The 18,545-nt window shown below is 38.2% G+C and overlaps 1 protein-coding gene across 2 annotated transcripts in view; it reads right to left on the bottom strand.

Annotated features, from left to right (window-relative positions):
* POLR3A (RNA polymerase III subunit A) overlaps positions 1-18,462 on the bottom strand; it is a 34,854-nt gene extending 16,392 nt beyond the window's left edge. For both annotated transcript variants that reach the window (XM_082053738.1, XM_082053739.1), the window contains exons 1-20: positions 18,159-18,462; positions 17,578-17,713; positions 16,913-17,050; positions 16,176-16,347; positions 14,696-14,850; positions 14,289-14,528; positions 13,242-13,404; positions 12,909-13,045; positions 12,250-12,353; positions 11,394-11,535; positions 10,723-10,863; positions 9,464-9,533; positions 8,644-8,771; positions 6,955-7,093; positions 4,910-5,074; positions 4,441-4,613; positions 3,127-3,238; positions 2,384-2,502; positions 842-979; positions 136-306 (exon numbers count right to left, since the gene is read on the bottom strand). In XM_082053738.1, coding sequence (XP_081909864.1) covers positions 136-306; positions 842-979; positions 2,384-2,502; positions 3,127-3,238; positions 4,441-4,613; positions 4,910-5,074; positions 6,955-7,093; positions 8,644-8,771; positions 9,464-9,533; positions 10,723-10,863; positions 11,394-11,535; positions 12,250-12,353; positions 12,909-13,045; positions 13,242-13,404; positions 14,289-14,528; positions 14,696-14,850; positions 16,176-16,347; positions 16,913-17,050; positions 17,578-17,713; positions 18,159-18,202 — 2,787 coding nt within the window. In that variant the 5' untranslated portion in view covers positions 18,203-18,462. The remainder of the gene's footprint in view (positions 1-135; positions 307-841; positions 980-2,383; positions 2,503-3,126; positions 3,239-4,440; positions 4,614-4,909; positions 5,075-6,954; positions 7,094-8,643; positions 8,772-9,463; positions 9,534-10,722; positions 10,864-11,393; positions 11,536-12,249; positions 12,354-12,908; positions 13,046-13,241; positions 13,405-14,288; positions 14,529-14,695; positions 14,851-16,175; positions 16,348-16,912; positions 17,051-17,577; positions 17,714-18,158) is intronic.
* Between the last annotated feature and the right edge of the window lie 83 nt (positions 18,463-18,545).

Here is an 18,545-nt window from a genome sequence, read left to right as displayed (position 1 = left end):
TGACCAGAACCACTCAAAAGAGGTAATTCAAAAATAAATCCTCCAACTGAATCAATTTTCTCCTTAATTTATTACTTCGTCCTACATGCTGCTTAGTCTTTTCACACTTCCAACAAAGATTTCAGTAATCCTTACTCTGATATTGTCTAGAACTCGCTTGAATTCCAGTGGTTCATCCTTCCCTTCCATGGCTGCAGGATCCAAGCCATCTCCTCCATAAATAAACTGTATAATGTCACCAGTAGAACTTCTGACTGTCAAATCGTACTGCGAGCAAAGATCTTCAAGTGATTTTACCAGCCGCCTCTGAGAGGGGGGAAAGAAAAAAGGTGCAAGGAAAGTAAATGGAATCTTTTTTTAAGAAAAAAAGCTATTGATTTGGATTATGAAAAGTATAAAAACTGGACTTGGGAAATAAATCTGACACAGTGATTAGAAGGCATGAAAACCTATTTTAAGTCATATATTATCCCTAGGGCTTTACTTTACATTCTCCAGAACATGAAAGCCAACAATAATAAAATTTAAAGCAACAACACAATTTTTCACGTTTAGAAATCACATCATATAGGAAACATAATGCTAAGTTGCAAGAAACTATTATACAATAGCCCGAGGAAATTTTTTTTTTTACCAGAATATTAATATTCTTCCAATCAGGTTTATTTCTCAAGGGATACACCGCTTTTTGCTTATGGAATTAAAACCAGTCTTGTATTTCACAGGTTAAAAACAGACACACACACACATAACGAAAGCCCTTCTCCCTCACCTCAACATGCACATAAGAAACATCTTCCTTTTGCAAGGCTGATAAAAGCCTCACTCCACTGTCAGTTACCTGCATATATCCAGTTTCGGCTGTTTTTACAGCTGTATCAACCAGACCTTCTCGACCAGCCATCGTATGAAAAAAAAATTCAGTGGGAGTCAACCCAGAATAGAAGCTGTTAGCAACAAAGCCTTTTGCTGCTGGGAGCTAGAGAAGAGTGGGGAAAATGGGGTTAAAATTCAATGTACATTTCGTATGCATGTTACAGAAAAACAGGCTGTATGTCATCTAAATTCTCTCAGATAGTTAGCCAACACATACACAAACACAGAGCAATTGTCTCAGCTGCATTTAGCTTTGAAGTTAATGTCTGTATTTCATATCTGAACAAAGGCTTCAAACCCCTTTCCTAGTTCTTTCAAAATAACCTAACAGACTTTCTTTCTCCTCCTCCAAGGCTTTTCATGCTTCCAGCCATCCCTTGCAAACACTACACCAACTTCAAACACTTCGGCCTCCCTTAGAGTTGCAAAAATTGAAATAAGAATGTTCATGTTGCAATAGAATAACAAAGGTATTTGCTGTCCTGAAGACTAAGGAATCCAGAAAAAATAAGACTGGATATATGTACATAACTAATTATTTCAAATGGTTTGCTCTCGCCTCTGAGAAGAGTTCTTGCCAATGAACTTTATGCAGGCATCCCTTTAAGCCAAATATCACCAAACTGCCTCCATGATCGCACAAAATAATATACAACATACACAAAGGTTCATCGTAGAGGATCACTTTTTTGCTGTTATTTAACAGGTAGTGTTTTCTAAATCAGTAAAAAAGTTATAGTTAAGATTTAACTTTTTCCTTCTCATCTTACTCATCATGTATTTTTTCTTCTTTAATTTATTCAGAAAACAAAAGATTTTACATCACAGAATTCAGAAATCTGGACATTTAGTGACAAATGCAAGTGTCATGGCTACCTGACACTTGAGTTACCCAACACAGTAACCAGATTGACAGCCGGTACCTAGAACCTTCTCTACCAGTCACTAGAATTCAGATAGCCGTTTTAAAAAACCTAATCTCGCTGAATTGTATTAACAAGTGCACTGGACTCCTTATTGCTTCAAGCAGAACAGAACCCAGACATGGAACGTTCACAGTAGCACATGAAATCTATCTGTCCTAGTGGAAAAAGAAAATAAAGCCAGATAAACCATTCTGGAGTCTGCTATGTCTCACTTGTCTAAAGATACCAACACACACCCAGCAGTTGTCCTGGAGTAAGTCTTGGTGCAGTGAACACAAGAAAGGAACTTTAACAAGTTGCTTTTAGGACTCTCAGGACCAAAAATGTTTCATAAGACCTAATTTACCTAAAATGGAAAGGCCTAAGCAAGGGTTAGCTGTAAAAATCCAAGCTAACTAGACATCCTATAGCAATTCACAACACTACTGTTCACTCCCAAATCACATTCAAAACATTTTACATTCAGCATATGTGATCCTTTTCTTTCACCATGTCATGACAATACACTCTATCATACATCCTTCTTAAAATGGTTTAAGGCAATTTGTTTCACTTTTCTTTACAATTTATTGTAAACGTACCTTAGAATGTTTCTCAAAGTGAGGCAAGGATCTGTTCTCAAATCCATCAGGAACTCGGGAACCACTGATAGCCTGCTGACCTACACAAGCAATCATCTGGGATATATTAATAAAGGAGCCTGAAAAGAAAGAAAAAGAAAAAAAAAAACCTCTCACTCACAAATGCAGAATATCAGTGCTGCTCTGATAAGCTGTCTTCACTTCCATTAAGATCTATTATTTACCTCTGTAATTCATCAAAGATGCATTTAGAATTGCAACAGTTAAAAAAGCTGTTATTTGTCCTGTAATTTCAGCATTTATGCAGAGACTGGCAACTAAGCTAGTCTAAAATATACCTAACGACTCCTTTTAATTTTTTCTCTTTGTGTCACAGGCATTCATGCCACAACTGTTTGACTACAGTCCTTTAAAGAACCTCATCTTGACTGACCCAGCACATTAATATAGCATTTCCAGTTGATTTTGTATGCCATATAGATACTTGAAGTCAGAAAGGCAAATGTAAACTTTTTACTGATTAATTAATTCAAGTCTTAAGAACACCTAAACTACTAAGAGGATGTTTTTTCAACTTAATATACCCAATCTGTAATTACTGAGAGGAGGCACTTCAAATCTATATGACATGATTTTAATAATACCACAACTGACTGTATAAAATAAGCTATAAAGACAGAATAAGCCATTTTGAGAACAGTGATGGAGCAAGCAATCTACTTCCAAAGTTTCGCTATCCCTACCTTTAGAACCACATAGAGCCATGATAAGGGGACTGTTGCTCTTGTCCAGTTCTCTGAGACAGGCACTGCCAGCGTGATCTCGGATAACAGAGAGTTCTTTAAGGATTAAAGCCTGAAATCCAAGATATTGGAGATTCAGCACTGGTTAAAAATACCATACACAAACAGTGTTCTACCAGTTGCCAGCAATACCTTCAGTAGTCAAAGGAAATTCAACACACAATGAAGAAAAAGAAACCTAGATGTTGCTTTGGGTCAAACAAGTTTAACCTTTAACTAACATAACCTTCCAGTTGCTGCACAAAGTCTCTGTGGAGGTAAGACAGAGGTAGCCAGGGACATGACAAAATCTTTTGTCAACAGCACAAGCTTTAGCTAAACTGAGCATTGACCTAAACTCTAAGCCTTGCTGTGCTACATAAAAGATTACCACAAAAAAAAAAGTATTTTTGGATTGCTTTCAGAGAGTACAATGCTGATATATCCAATTGTTAAAAACATAACAAATGCATTAAAAAAAAAAAATAGGACATACACAGGTGTCTATCAGCCAGAGAGCCACTATGAACCAGGCAACTGCAGCAGTACTTCATCATAGGGCAGGATTTTCTGGTGGTGTTTTTTTGTTTTTGTTGTTGTTGCTGGGGTTGGTTTGTTTGGGGGCTTTCATTTGGTTGGGGTTTTTTTGTTTGCTTTTATTCTGTCTTTCTAGGTAAAAACTAGACATTGACTAGCCAAGAAGACAAACATATAAAGCAATTAAAGACAATGAAGAGTGTCCTTCAGCTGACTTAACAAAGTCCCTGTCCATAAGCTTTTGGATAACATTCATTGCTCTTCATCCAAATTTCTACAGAAAAAAGAAAAAACGCGGCATAACTGAAGTCCACTTAATGTTTGCCCTAATAAGGAACAAGAAAACAGTTGCACAGAAACAGAACTATAACTAAAGCAATGTTTTGCTTCTTGGATTAGGTCCTTTGCTGTTACTGTTTTTTATTAACTTAGCAAATATTGACAAATGTAATTAACCCTGTTAAAATGACCTATGTAATTTTATCATCTCATATGTCACCCCAATACATCCAGCCAGGAGGGAGGGAGAATTTCAGTTGTTTAGCATTTAGCCAATATATTTAGATACATACAAGCACCTAAATGTTAAGCCTAGACAAATTCAGCTAAAGTTGCATGCCTAGGACCATATTTGCTCATATTTTTAGGTTTCAGAAGACAGCTTTGAACTTCAGAATTTACATTAATACATTCATGAAGTCTCTAAATATATTGTGATTTAAAGAAAAAAAAAATTACCTCTAATGTCTCTTCTGCAGTACAACCAGGCTGCTGCTGCAGCTTGCCAGTGTTCAGAGCTTCAATATACTCATCGCATTTCTTATAGCCAGCATTCAGGAGCTCATATTTAGCTTTTAGCAGTCCCTGCCCAGGGGTTACATCACCAATTCCAATAGAAAATCCACGATTAGCTTTAAAAAAAAATATATATATATTGCTAGCTTAATCTCATACAGAGAAAACAGAACTTAAATCCAGGAAATTAGCATCGGGAACATTGTTTTTTTCCTTCCATCATGTCATCATGTGACCATCTTAAGCTTTTCATAAGCACAATCATTTGTTTCACTGTTTCTGTCAGCTTCACAACTGACTTATTTTTTTAAACATAATACGTCATATTTGAAGCAAAAACTGTGCTTGATTGTTCTGTGTTTTGGCTTTAAGATACTATTTTACAAGAAAATGTACTTCCCCCATTACTTACAAAGATAGACAGGAGCAAGCCTGGCTAGTCGTGACATGGCATCTGCAGCTTCTACCTGTCCCCAGTCTCTCAGCAAGATGTAGAAGATGTTGTTCTTGGATCCCGAACCTAAAGTTCCTTTGTCCATGCTGCCACTCATTAACTCACTGTTTTGAATTGTGACATCTAGAATTAAAAAGACAAAAAGAATTCATTACTTTTCTACAACACTACCTAAACTCCAGCAATAAGTTATGGAGTAGGTTTTTTAATAGTTCATGAAAAGAACAAAACCCAAATTCATACATTAAATGTATCTGTACAAATGCATGAATAAGTATGTAGGGGGAACAGCCTACAGTCTAACCGTACCAATTTATTTCCCTTCCTCCTTAGAAAGACATCTGTATCCAATTTAAGACTTGTGAGAAATATTGTGAATAATCCTTTTTGTTAAAAATATAAACTTCATTAATCAGAATAAAGTCTTCAATCAGTCTTAACTGTCCAGAAATAAAGTCCTCAATCACGCATAGTAAACCAAAGTTATTTACTTACAAAGCAGAGTAACAATTTCAAAAGTGAAGTTACAGCTCTCTTACTCAAAGATTCTGACCATTCAGTTCAACTCAATTGCCACTGGAGGCACAGCTTAAATTTAAAAGATACACTGGACTTGGATGTCTCTTTAATTACAAGCATATCATAACGACATCCATCCTGCCTGTAGGCCTGTACACATTCCCTCTGCCACACTTCTTCCTTTTGCTTCATCAGAAGCCTTCCATTTCAGGCACTAAATGTTCCTTACAAGCTATAGCCTTTAAGTGGTTAAAAACGATCTTCTGTATATCAATTTCAGACATATTTTCTATGAGAGCAGAATAATATATGTTCATCCTCAACTTCATGCATCTTTCCAAGAAGAACTGGCATATGTAGATGGATCCAAATTCAAATCATTTTATGCAGAACATTATAGACGTTTGCAAGTCATGTTCTTGAACCAGAAGTCACTGCTCTGTCACTTATTGTATACAATCAAAATATGGTACCAGGATTTCTTGAGACTGAAGAATTTGCAGTGAACCGTCTGAAAAGAATTCATATTGGTTCAGAACTGAAGTTTTTTCAGAGAACAGAAGAGAGCCCCCAATGACAGCCAGAAGCTTTCTACATCATCTGCCACCATCAAACTCAAAAAAAATGGAAATTCTTCCCATACTTCCTAAAATAAAAAGACTACAAAGCGAAGCTGACACTCACAGGAGTGTGAACAGGATTTCTGGTGTGAAAAACAGTGTGAACTGTTGCCTTCACCCAACATTCCTTAGAGACTGAAGGAAACTGTGTCACCATGGTTATAACCACACACTGGTCCTATTTTCTAAAGAAACCGCTAAGTCTGGTGTGGAGTGGTAAACTGTAAATTGGTATAATAGTTTCTCACATCAACATTACATGACAGAATTACGTAAATCAGTGGTTCCTCAACTCATACTTCTGAGCAACTAAGAGCCAACCTAATCCTGCCTGCTCAAGTTCTTTTCCATTTGTTACCAGAATGTTAAATTAATAATAACAAGCAAAGCCTTGGTCATCTCCTACAGCCTTTAACCCTGATGCGCTGCATTCCGCCTGCCACTCTGACTTCCCTAACTGAAAAGATACAGATGGTTTGATATCCCAAGGATTCTTATCTTTCCTACTTATCCTAATTCCTTGCTGTTTGACTTCTAATCCCTGTATCACTACCCCACTTCAGATATTCAGTTTTTCCATTTGCCCTCTGCACAACCACTTCGTAAGCTTCTTTGCTTTTATCTCTCTCACCTTCAAATATGGTAGTCTCGCAACAAGTCCAGCATCATGAAAAGAAATTTTATTACAAGAAAACACCTTTGGTGTTCAGCATGACTTCAACTTTTTCTAAAAACTACTAATTTTTCATTTCAAGAATATTTACATGAAATACAGCGAGCTCAATAGCAGCAAACTCAACTAAACAATAGCTATAATTTCTTTGCAGTCTTCCAAAACACAATGACTTCATAAGAGTCACTCACAAGAATCATTGTAACACAGGTCTTCCCCTTTGCCACAATACTGTTTGCCCTTAGTTCGTAGATTGGCTTTTACAGGACAATCATCACTGGGTTTCAGAATGAGGCTGAAGACTTGTTTTCCTGTCCAGAGTGTTACAGGCTTAGAGAAACAAAAGGACAAGAATTAGGATTACAGACTTTGATACAACTGCAGTAAAACAGCAAGCAAGAATTTAATTGTAAAATGGTATCCTGTACAAAACCTTTCTATACTGAACTATACTTGTGGAAGCGCATAGCAGCATTCCTTTGAATAAGGAATTATTATGCACTTTTATAGATAAAAACACAGACTGCTGAATGGTTATCCTTTACATAATGGTATGTGCATGCATTTAGAGAAATATTCTCTACTGCTTCCTCTTACTGTCATGCTTCCCTTTCTGATCATAGAAGAATAACAAAACAAAAAAAAAAAAAAAAAAAAAGAGAGATTATGCTGCTGTCATTTTCTTTCCCAAAGGGGTTGCAACATTTGTAATTCCTTCTTTATGTAGTGCCTTTGGTTTAAATATTAGGAGGTTAAAGATTCATATAATTATGTCCTTGTCTCAGCTGTAGTTAAATGTAACTGTCACAGCCAGTACTGAAATTATTCATTTGGAGTGACAGAAGCAGTCAGAGAATCACTGCTCTTGGCTATTAACACAACTTCATATAAATTTATAAAATTCATTTTACATGCTGCCCATAATTGCTCTGACCTTGCTTTATATTATATGATTTTTATGCAGGGGAGTTGGCCTGGATGACCTTTGAAGGTCCCTTCCAACCCAAACAATCTATGAGTCAGTGATTATTTATTAGTATTTCAATTTCACTTTCTGAATTTCCCTAACATTACACTTATTATCCTGAAATTAAATAAAGGGTATAAAAATGTATACACTAATACTTAGTATTTAAGAAATTTTAAAATGTACCAAACTATCTCCAAACAATACTGTTTGCCTCAAATACAAAGTTAATCAAATACAGACACCCTTCAATGTATGTGAATGAAGGCTTAACACACCCTAGTCTTATAAATGACACTATAGCTCTCTTCAAAGTTTGTAACAAATACACAAGTACTCTGCCCTTCATAATAAATATTTTGTGTTCATGATGTAACAAAAACAAACAAACAAAATCACATATTCACCCTCTTTAATCTTTAACACATTGCCACGTTAACAACTAAAGCACACTATTTCCCAGGTTTAACATCTACATTTGGGATACTGAAACCTGGAACTGTTGAGCATTTCATGACGTTACTTGAAGGCACCCAAGGAATAACACAGTTTCTCCACTTAGCCCATATTATTCTGTAACAGTGAGGTTACTAAGAACAATGTAGACAGACAGACGTAGTCTGTCTCACAGCAGCAGGACAGTCGCAAGGCCGTGTTTGAACCCTGAAGGAGCCCTGCATCTGCGCTGCACCACGCAAGCTTGACTCTGTTCAACATCAGAAACCCTCAAACAAGTCCTGCGTAGCTTTGACCCTGAAATCTGATCCTTGCACTTTACACTTTGCAAATACAAAATCTCATACAAAACTAATGTCAGAGAAAACAAGAACTGTCTCTGCTGAGAACATCACCATGGGTCAGGAACACACAGCAGAGAAAGTCTTAGTAACGTTAAAAAAATAGCTTGACACACCTTCAGAATTGCTGGAGGCGGAAGACGAACTTTAATCTTTTCATCCTTGCCAACCAGGATAGAAGCTATAATTTGACAGGCTTTGGCTCGATCAAAAAAGGTATCTTTTAACGTAAGAAGATAGGCACCTAGAATGTAAAAATGATTAATTTGACAGACTAAAATGAGATTAAATTTAAAATCTATTGCATATTCAGTATTAGTGACTTAATTCTAATATTAGTTACCTACTTACTATGCAAAATTATGACAGTTTGGACAGCTTCAGTTGTAAATCTTTTCCAGATTTTTAATTGCTCCGTACTCAAATTTCTAAAAATTAAAACCAGTGCATTTCTATAATCTATTCTCTCTCAGACTCCATCCTAGAGGTAAAAATAAGGCCTTGGTATAATTTTTGCTATAACTTTCTTCCTTATATCCATTTAAAAAAAAATTAAGGAAACCTGAAGGTACTTACTGTAGGTTAAAACTAATTTTTGACTAATTAATTCAACTTCTCTACCATCATTATAAGCAGTCTACATCATCTACCTAATGTGTACAAAAATCCCAAACATTCATTTTCTCTGTTGGAAAAACACTGCAGAACATATGCAAAGGTAATAATAATTGGACCTACAAAGGCAGACAGTATCAGAAGAGATTCTGAGCACATCACTGTATTCCAGACTAACAGTGGCCTTATCTTCATAATGTCACTTTGGCTTGTGAAAGGAGAAAATTTTAATTAATATAGAAAAACTCTGGAAAAGACAGAAGTGATTCTGAAGGAACAACTGTTAAATCACACAGCTCTAAAATCAGCTTATAGACACACCTGTGAGGAAATCCTGAATAGCAGCGATGAGAGGTTCTCCATTTCTTGGTGTTACCAAGTTTGCTTTAGTCTGTGTGACAAAACCAAAATAAATATGCATTTGAAGACACTGATATTCTGTTTGTTATCCAGAAGGAAACTTACCATTTCTGGCAGTTATTTTAGCAAAAATGGTAAAAGCTTATTCTAAATCAAAATACAGTTTTCTTCAAAAGGTAGAAAAAATAAACTGGAAGTTTCAGTTCACTATGGTCCATGCAAATCTATTGACAGTTAAGGAATAACTTGAGAACAGTTACTGGAAATTACACATTTTGTTTCCAAAGCAGAAGTTGCAATCAACTTGATGCATTTGGTAGGTTACTGTTTGAACAGGACAGGGAAGGGAAGACAAGCTAGCTTTGAGCACCTGAGAAGGAACAAAAGAAATCATGCTCATTACAGGGTGCTAGTGAAATATTGCAAGTTGTGTGGTCCCCACTGATATGCAATAACCAAGCCAGTCACTTCCACTAGCCCCATTTTCTTATGTCTTACTCAGACTATTGCTCCAGTTCATCTCCCGCCCTGTGCAGCACAGTTTCACCTGAACTCTTCACAGGCCCAAACAAACCCAAATCACACACTTTAGTGGGGGCTTTAAGTTCCCTAATCAGTTCAGCAAGCCAACACACGCTGCAGCCAACAGCTGTGTTGGTATGTCTGAAGTAGCAGTGGCATTCAGTCACCCTAAAGGAGCAACGTACTGGAAAATCCTCAGATTGTTCCTACTGACTCTACTTTCACACCACAGATCAATGCCTACAACCATCAGATCCCTCTTTATCTACCCTCCCTTCTCCCTTTTTCCCCTGCCCTAAGAGCCTCCTGTCTTCTGTACATGCACACTATTGCTGCCTCATTTCCAGTTGGTCTGACTGCCTGCAGCTGCTGGGCTGTCAGACCAGAAAGCAGTGTTTGGTAACAGAGACACCCTATTTTGGTAGCAATCAGTAAGTCAGGCAGAAACATACTAGTGACATCTACTTATTTAAAACCACTGAGTTTTCCACAGATGCTAAATATAGGTCTACTAGGCTACCATTGCATAACACTCCTAATTTATTCTAAATTCCCTTTTGCAGATCTTTTGCGCAGCTTCACAGTTACACATTATCCATAACCAGGAATCTCGACAGGATTTCAGATTTCAGTTAAGAAATACAGGGCTCAGCCCACCTGTCACTAGCAAAATCCTAACCCCAACATTATCTACATACCCCCATTAAAACAAGTGCTTCTGCTTTTGCTTCTTCTGTCTGAGGAAGGTGAAGGTTCATCTCATCTCCATCGAAGTCTGCATTGTATGGTGTACAGACACATTCATTAAATCTGAATGTCCTATGAGGTTTTACTCTAGCCTGGAAAAAAAAAAAATAAACTGATGCACGTGCAGTCAAGCATGCTAAAAGATGAAATGCCATGCCTGAGTGGTGCATCCTTGTAGGCTTTATCCTCTCTTTTTATTACAGACATGAGGTAAAATTTCTGATTATAGAATTTAACTCAACCAGGAACTGACAGAAATTGTATTCACGTTATATTACACAGAGGTAGCTAATAACTTCTATTATTAATAATTTATACAAATACATGCAGAAAACAGCATGCTTTTTAGAGATCACATCAACTCTAAAAAATGAAATGCTTACACAAGAACAGATACCGAGGTGAATCATGGCTATTAACAGGCTCGTTCAGACAGCATGCTGCCCAGTTACGCATCAATCTGCACGCAAAAGCACAACTGCACCATATTCATGCTCGACCCCACACAGTGTTTCAGAAAAAGCTGTTTATTTTGTGTGTGCAAGAGACAAACACCAGAGAAGGTAAATCACCTAATATTCAAGGATGCGCTACCTGTGTGTTAGGATGTACACGCACTTACAATGTGAGCCATGATGCTCAGCTTATGAAGAGAGGGTTGTCGATTGAAGAGAACTATGTCACCATCTATAAGGTGCCGCTCCACAATATCACCAAACTTCAGCTCCTGGGCCATCTTTTCTCGGTTTCCATATTTCAAAAACCTTATAGTCACACATAACAAGGGAGTCAGAAGAAGTGAAGTCAGAAAGATGTAAAGACAACTGAAAATAAATTTTACGTTTATAATGCAAGTTCTTCCATTAAACATTGGATTCTTTGTATTCCAATAACTAGAAGACAAAACTGTTGGGGATTGCATTGTTAAACATCAGCCCTGCTGCTATTTTTTAAATAATGAATCTATTTGTGACACTAGTTAACAAAGCCACAGTTACTAGCAAACTAAGTGAGAAAAAATGCTACTTATAACAAACAAAGAATTTGCTTCAATTGTATCAGGGAGTTTCACTCATATACCATCACTTCTTCCTACCCATGAATTGACCACATCTTAGCTCTCCCATGAAAACAGCCAGCACAACAATGTGCCCAAAACTGCCTGTTTTCATTTATCTCTGTACTACAACCTCTATTCCAAACAAGAGAGATTCAGTCATTAAAAAAAAAAAAAAAAAAAAATCTAATTGCAGTTCACTATCATTTATTTCCACTTAAGTTTAAATCCAACAGGTTATCCAAAAAGAAATCGCACGCTAAACCTGAGGAGATAAGAACAATTTTTTGTTGTTACTGCCTTTTATGAAAGATTCTAAAACCAAATTTTAATCCCTGTAGGTATAACTGTTTTTACACAGCAGCAAGAACAAGTTGATGGGGAGAGACACAAGGTGAATCATTATAGGTAAGAATGATACCGTTTCATCTGTGTGTGCCTTTGCTGTATGAAGTTGGCTCCAGGATGCACATCAGGACCATTACGGACAAGTTTCCTCATGAAATTAATATTTGCTTTGTTCACCTGTTGCATAAAGACTTCAATCAGAAACAAATGAAAGACGCTTCAGGACCTCTTGTTTTTACTCCTGGCTTTTGCGTTTTCAAATTTTAGGCTCAACTCGCAATTACCCTCACAGCCTCCAGCTGCTGAAGGGAACAGGCAGGAGGGAACAGAGAAGGAAAATGTAAGGCAATCATAGAGCAGAAGATATGAGTGAAGCTAAATTAAAAAATCTGGGAAGTAAATTCAGAAATAAAAACACTCAGCTACTTCTCAGACAGATAGACCAATATATGGAGCTACATATGAGTTCCAAAGAGGAAAACCCTTCTCTCGTGATATGTCACTCCTTACACCACATGCCTTCACAGTACTTGCATATATTTGACAGGATGACCTTCATTCATCAGCAGCAATGAACTGGCAAAGTGTCACTGAATGACATTTCCAACACAAAGCAATACATTCACTTCCTTTACAGTGAAGCTACAAAGAAGGACAACACTGATGTCTGGTAGAAAAAGAAAAAAAAAAAGAAAGCAAGAATAGAAAAAGTTTTTGTTCTACACTACTTACCTTTTCAGGAAAAGTTAGTATTTTAGCAACATGAATAGGCACTGCTACTTCATCTATTCTTAAGTTAGGATCAGGTGAAATGACGGTTCTGCCAGAGAAATCCACTCGCTTGCCAGACAGATTGCCTCTAAACCGACCTAACAAAATAAGCAAGTGAAAACTCTTTCATATAAAAGCTGTTTTCAAAACATTATTTGTTAAGACACCACATTAGAAAATCTTTCAAGGTACATCACTGAAGCACAACACAATAGTAGCTGAGAGGTGCTTTAGAATAGCAAATATTTGTGGCTTAATTAAAAAACAATAATTAAAACAATTTTCTAGACAAACCTTGCTTTCCTTTAAGTCTCTGGACAAAACCTCTGGTCCATTTTTTAGGTGCCATGTTGAGAGGAATTCCTGAGAGCTCACTGTTAATGTACAGGGCACACTGCAGTTGAAGAAAGTCCCAATCCTCCATTATCATCTGTGTTTTGGCTCCTGATATCCTATGCTAAACGAAATAGTCATCCAGTTCAGAAAATAAATATAACAACACATGTTAAACTAGCAAATATTTTTTCTGATATGAGTACACCTCTTCTTTTGAAAACAACGTTAAAAAAATCTTCATACATTGGAATGAAAAAGGTGGGATAACGTTATAACAGAATGCACGTTATAGCATAAGGCCATGTACTAGAGAAGCCAGAAAAAAAAGTTATTTTGACTACCACAGGCTTTGGACAGATGCTCACAAAAATATGCATTTGTTTAAATTCTATTTTTCCCAAGCCATTGAAGTTACGCTAATGTAACTTCACAAACAAGAAAATCACCAGCAATTAACAATTCTTAAATCATGGGAGAGTTAGGGCTCACTTGATTTTGTTTTCCTGACGAACAGTTTTGAAAAGCCTGAAGTGTATTAGTTTGGTAGAACTGTTCTTCTGAACAAAAAATAAAGACCAAGATGTAGTAAAAAATGATGAAGGTCTACTTAAAAAAAAAAAAAAAAACACACACAAAAAAAAAAACCACAAAAAAACACAACCCAAAGGTATAATGTTTTAAGTGACCACTCAAAAAGTGATACAGTCATGAGAGAAAAAAAAAAAAAAAAAAAGAGAGAGAGAGAGAAAGAGAGAAGAGTTTACAAACCAGAACTCAAATGAAAAAACATGTCCCATGATCCACCATTGCAAGCAGCCAGTCAGGCAGCTCCATTTGAAGAAAGTTTCTCTATTTCTTTCAATAAATTCCAAACGACACAGCAGTACAGTACAGACTGCTTGCTAGATTGTAAGCAGTAAAACAAAGTAAAAACACTCACTCTATTCAATTCTAAATTATTTTTTTCAAAGGTAACAGTCTTTAAGAGCTTGAAGGATGACTCACCTTTTTTATTACATCATTGAGGAAAATTATCTCTGTCAGCTTCATCGTTAAGTCATCCTCGTTTGTGCCAGACTTCAAGTCACTCACCACAGAGGGTCTGATACACAGCGGAGGCACTAAGAGTCGCGTGAGGATCAAATCCGAAGGTTTCCCTGCTTCTGGGTTCATCAGGAGCAGAGGGATATCTTCTGCTGGGATTCTTTTGAAGAGGTTCAATACTACTAAAGGATTTAAGTTTTCCTACAAAATCCATTGGAGAAAGGGAAAAACAAGCCATGACGTAACAGTTTCAATATCTCCCAACTCTTGGATCACCACAAGGCTTAAGCTGCTACATTGAAAACCTTTAAGGAGTTTTATTTAAAGCACAAAAAGCAAAAGAAAAAAAATGTCATAATTAAATTCACCTGAGCTCTTCCTAGTAAGGGTTCTACTTCTTTGTTATGTTCTATGGCAGTTTCAAAGGACTGGAGAAAAGTAGATACCATTGGATCTACCACTTTCTTATTAGTCTTGTACTTTTCATGTATTATTTTCAACAAACCACACTTCTTCACAGTTCCTGCAAGCAAATAAATGTGTTCTTTTTAAAACAAACAAAACCAACATGAAACAAATGAAAAAAGAACAACCAAATAGAAGCCTTAAAATGAGTAAGCTACAGTTCCAAAACTAGTTAAACTTTCAGTGAACACAAACATAAAATAAAACTCTGTCAGCTTTATTAACCAGTTTCCTAAATTCTCCGAACACAGAAGACACTCAGGTGATGTCCCCTCCTGTGGCTGGCTTCACATGCCCAGGTCACGGTGATGCTTCTGAAGCTGAAAGCAGGTGGTTGAGCCCCACTTTAATGCCACTTCCACTTCCCCTCCATCATAGCAGAGATTTTTTTTTAAGTTCACACACTAAAAACGGGACCAGGATGTGCCATTTATATATCACTCCACTAACTTCTCAAGTAATTTTAGAAGTGAATTGTAAAAAGAATCTGACAACCGTTTTCACGTCATGCAGGTAACAGTATTCATAAAACTTCCACAGATTAGTCCAAGTGCTTTCCAAACTCTGGTTTTAGTGAGGTATGCTGACCTACCACTTAATTTTGTAAATGCCTATTGTTTGTGCCCGCTACATGTATATGTGGCACTTATAATGAAGCAGCTCTTTCTTTATTCAGGCTGTTGATCATCACAAGCCAAAATTTTAATTAATTAAAAATGTAAAATTGTGACTTATGAATTAACTATGCACTATGACTGTAACACAGAAAGTCCTTTAACAGCAGTACCACTTGATCAGAGAACATAAAGAAAAAAATGTATTTTGAAAAACAAATGTGAAATCTTATTAAGATACTCTTCCCTGAAGAACAAACTCCCATGTAACCCAAGATCATCACAGCTCAAATACTGCCAAACTCCAAAACATAACCTCTTAGAAGATGACAAACACATCTAGTATTACAAAAGATAATTTCATACAATGATGAAAAATGAAGTTTAATCAAAATTAAAGTCTACAAATGCTTCTAAGTTAAGGTATTGATCACTGACAATAGCTCCCAATGTTTTTAAAAACACATTAAACAGTTGTGGGTTTTTTTTTCCATTATTTGAGTATCAAATATTGTTTACTGCCATGAAGAGAGAGCGCATGAAACAAAACAAGCAAGTAGGACATGTCTCTATCCACATAAATGAGATGTGAGAAAGCACGTGCTTGGCATTAAGAATGAAATTACCAGGTTCTTAATAAAGGCCAGAGAGTATATCCATTAGCTGTGGAACGAACAGGGATATTCAAGAGTTTGATGCCTATCAGAGCCACCAAGGTAAAAACAATCACAGCAGACAACTCCCACTAACACCTAATGCCAACACTCACCATTAAAGGCACCGCAATAAGGACAAGTGTTTTTCTTCCGGCACTTTTCAGACACTTTCTTCTTTAGCCCTCTCTTCTGAAGATATGTAAGGCCAGGTCGCTTTAGGTAATCCAAAAATTGCTTTTTTTCTTCCACCGACAGCATGATACGGCAACAGGATTTGCAGATCATCTTAAATGTAAACGTATATAAAAACAGTTGTTTAACAGACACATCCAGAGTTGTAACATCTATTATAACTTAAGTTCTTCAATGGAGCACAACTTTTTAAATTAAATACAATGGTCTTGGTTAAAAGACCAATTCATATGCTCTAATATACCAAAAACAAGTACATTAAAAAAATACAGTCAGTGATACAGTCAATGAGGCAAATCCTTATCTAAGCTCTGTAGGATCTTAAAAATCCAGGTACAAAGCAAACAGAGCTTTGATTTACCAGGATGTCCTAAAAGGCAAGTTATACTGCATACATATAATTCAAACTACTACAGAAAAATAATGGATTAAATTACTTAGTATGAGATTATATAAAATAAAATGGATTATATAAAATAAAAACATTAAGACAGGTATTTAAATACATTTCTTTTACAAAGTATAAGATGGATAAAGATGAAATGTATAACACAACCATAACACAACCAAGCCTTCTCAATTACTCTTTCAAGCATCCTCTTCAGAAAATTTCTTTTTTCTAGATTAGAAACTGATGACAAATCATAACTGTGTTTACCTGTAGGATGCCTATCACAGCTTTGAAGTATCCAACATGAAAACAGGGCAGTTCTAAGTCAATGTACCCATAATGTCCTAAACAATCAGCCAGATTTTTCCCACAGGTTTCACAGGGACGGTCTTTTTCACTGGTTCCCTTTGGGACGAGGAGAACACATACACAGAAAAAAAAAGTTTTAGCTATAGGCAACCGAGTACACAGAAAATACAACAGTTCCTAAGCAAGTTAGCTATGCTGACAGCAGACCCAGCGCACTTACTCCTTTCTCCCAGCATCAGAAGCAAGTCAGTAGCATCACACACACTCCTTAAGAAAAACGTCTTTCACACAGACCCTACTGATACCAGTGATGCTAATTCATTCAGCTTTTGCAATGGATCTGCAGCCTGCTAATCTGCAATATGGTATTTTGTCGATGGCTGGGTCTGGGTCTCCCAACAACTAGGCAGAAAGAATAGATCTCCTGCCTCAAAAGAACACTTTATGAACCATCCAGTGCATGAAGAAAGCAGCTGTCACTTCAACTGACAGTCTATGCAATTCAAGCAGAGACATACCCACACATGTTTTGGATGAGCAGTACATTTCGGTCATCCCAACTTACTTTTAGCCACTTCAAATAATTCTACAAAAACGGTTTGAAAAAAGAAAATGGTTCTCACCATGCGATGGTCCAGTACTCCATACTGCAGTGGAGCATGGTGGTTGTCCTGACTATACAAGTTCTTGCTGACCACTTGGATGTGAGCTTGCTGACGCATCTCTTCTGGAGACTTCATGCCAAAACAGATGTGGCTTCTAGGATAGGGAGTTTAACACTTAGGTATGCGCACGTATATTTGCAGAAATACGTATAACTACAGGCATGCCCACACATATGTATTTAAAGGCAATACAGAGGAAGCCAAATTGATCCACACTGTATCCGCAGTGGGCTCTTTCAGGGTAACTACAACAAGCAGCGCGGCTTTGCAGTGAGCTGGTCACAGCGGGGGATCTACCGGCGCTCCCGGGCCGGCCCAGCGACACAGCCCCGCCAGCGGCCTGAGCCCGGCCCCGCAGGGCGCCAGAGCCGGCCCTCCCGCCGCGCTGCGCTCCCTGCCCGCTGAACCGCTGCCCGGCCGCCTCCACAGCGGCCGCACCGCGGGACCCTCAGCGCGGGGCGCCGCGCAGCCCCGGGGAACGGAGCGGCAGCCCGGGACCCTCCCGCCGCGCAGGGCGTCGCCCCGGCCGCCCCACTCACATCTTCTTGGCCACGTCCGTCTCGCGGAACTGCTCCTTCACCATGGCGGCGGCGGGACCGGGACCGGCGGCGGCCCCGAGCGCCCAGCAGGCCTGCACGCGGCGGCACAGAGCCCGCCCCCACGGCTGTGCGGAGCGGCGGCGGCGCAGAGCGGGCTCTGCCTGCAGCGCCCCCTGCTGGGGCACGGCTGGAGTCCTCCGAGAGCGGTCTCCCGGACGGCCCCACGAAAGATGCCGGCGGAGCCGTGTCCCTGCCGACAGTCCCGCCGCCCGGCCGGGGGCTGAGCCTGCTTGCGCAGAGTTCGCCGCGCTCGCAGCCCCACCGACCCTAACAGAGCCTGCTGCCCCACTCTGCTCAGCAGGCACACAGAAGCCACCCCTTGTCGCC

Source organism: Streptopelia decaocto (genome assembly GCF_964273445.1).
Source record: "Streptopelia decaocto genome assembly, chromosome: 5".
NCBI classification, from domain to species: Eukaryota; Metazoa; Chordata; class Aves; order Columbiformes; family Columbidae; genus Streptopelia; species Streptopelia decaocto.
The sequence above is the reverse complement of the archived record's forward strand: the minus strand, read 5'-3'. Positions and strand labels throughout refer to the sequence as shown.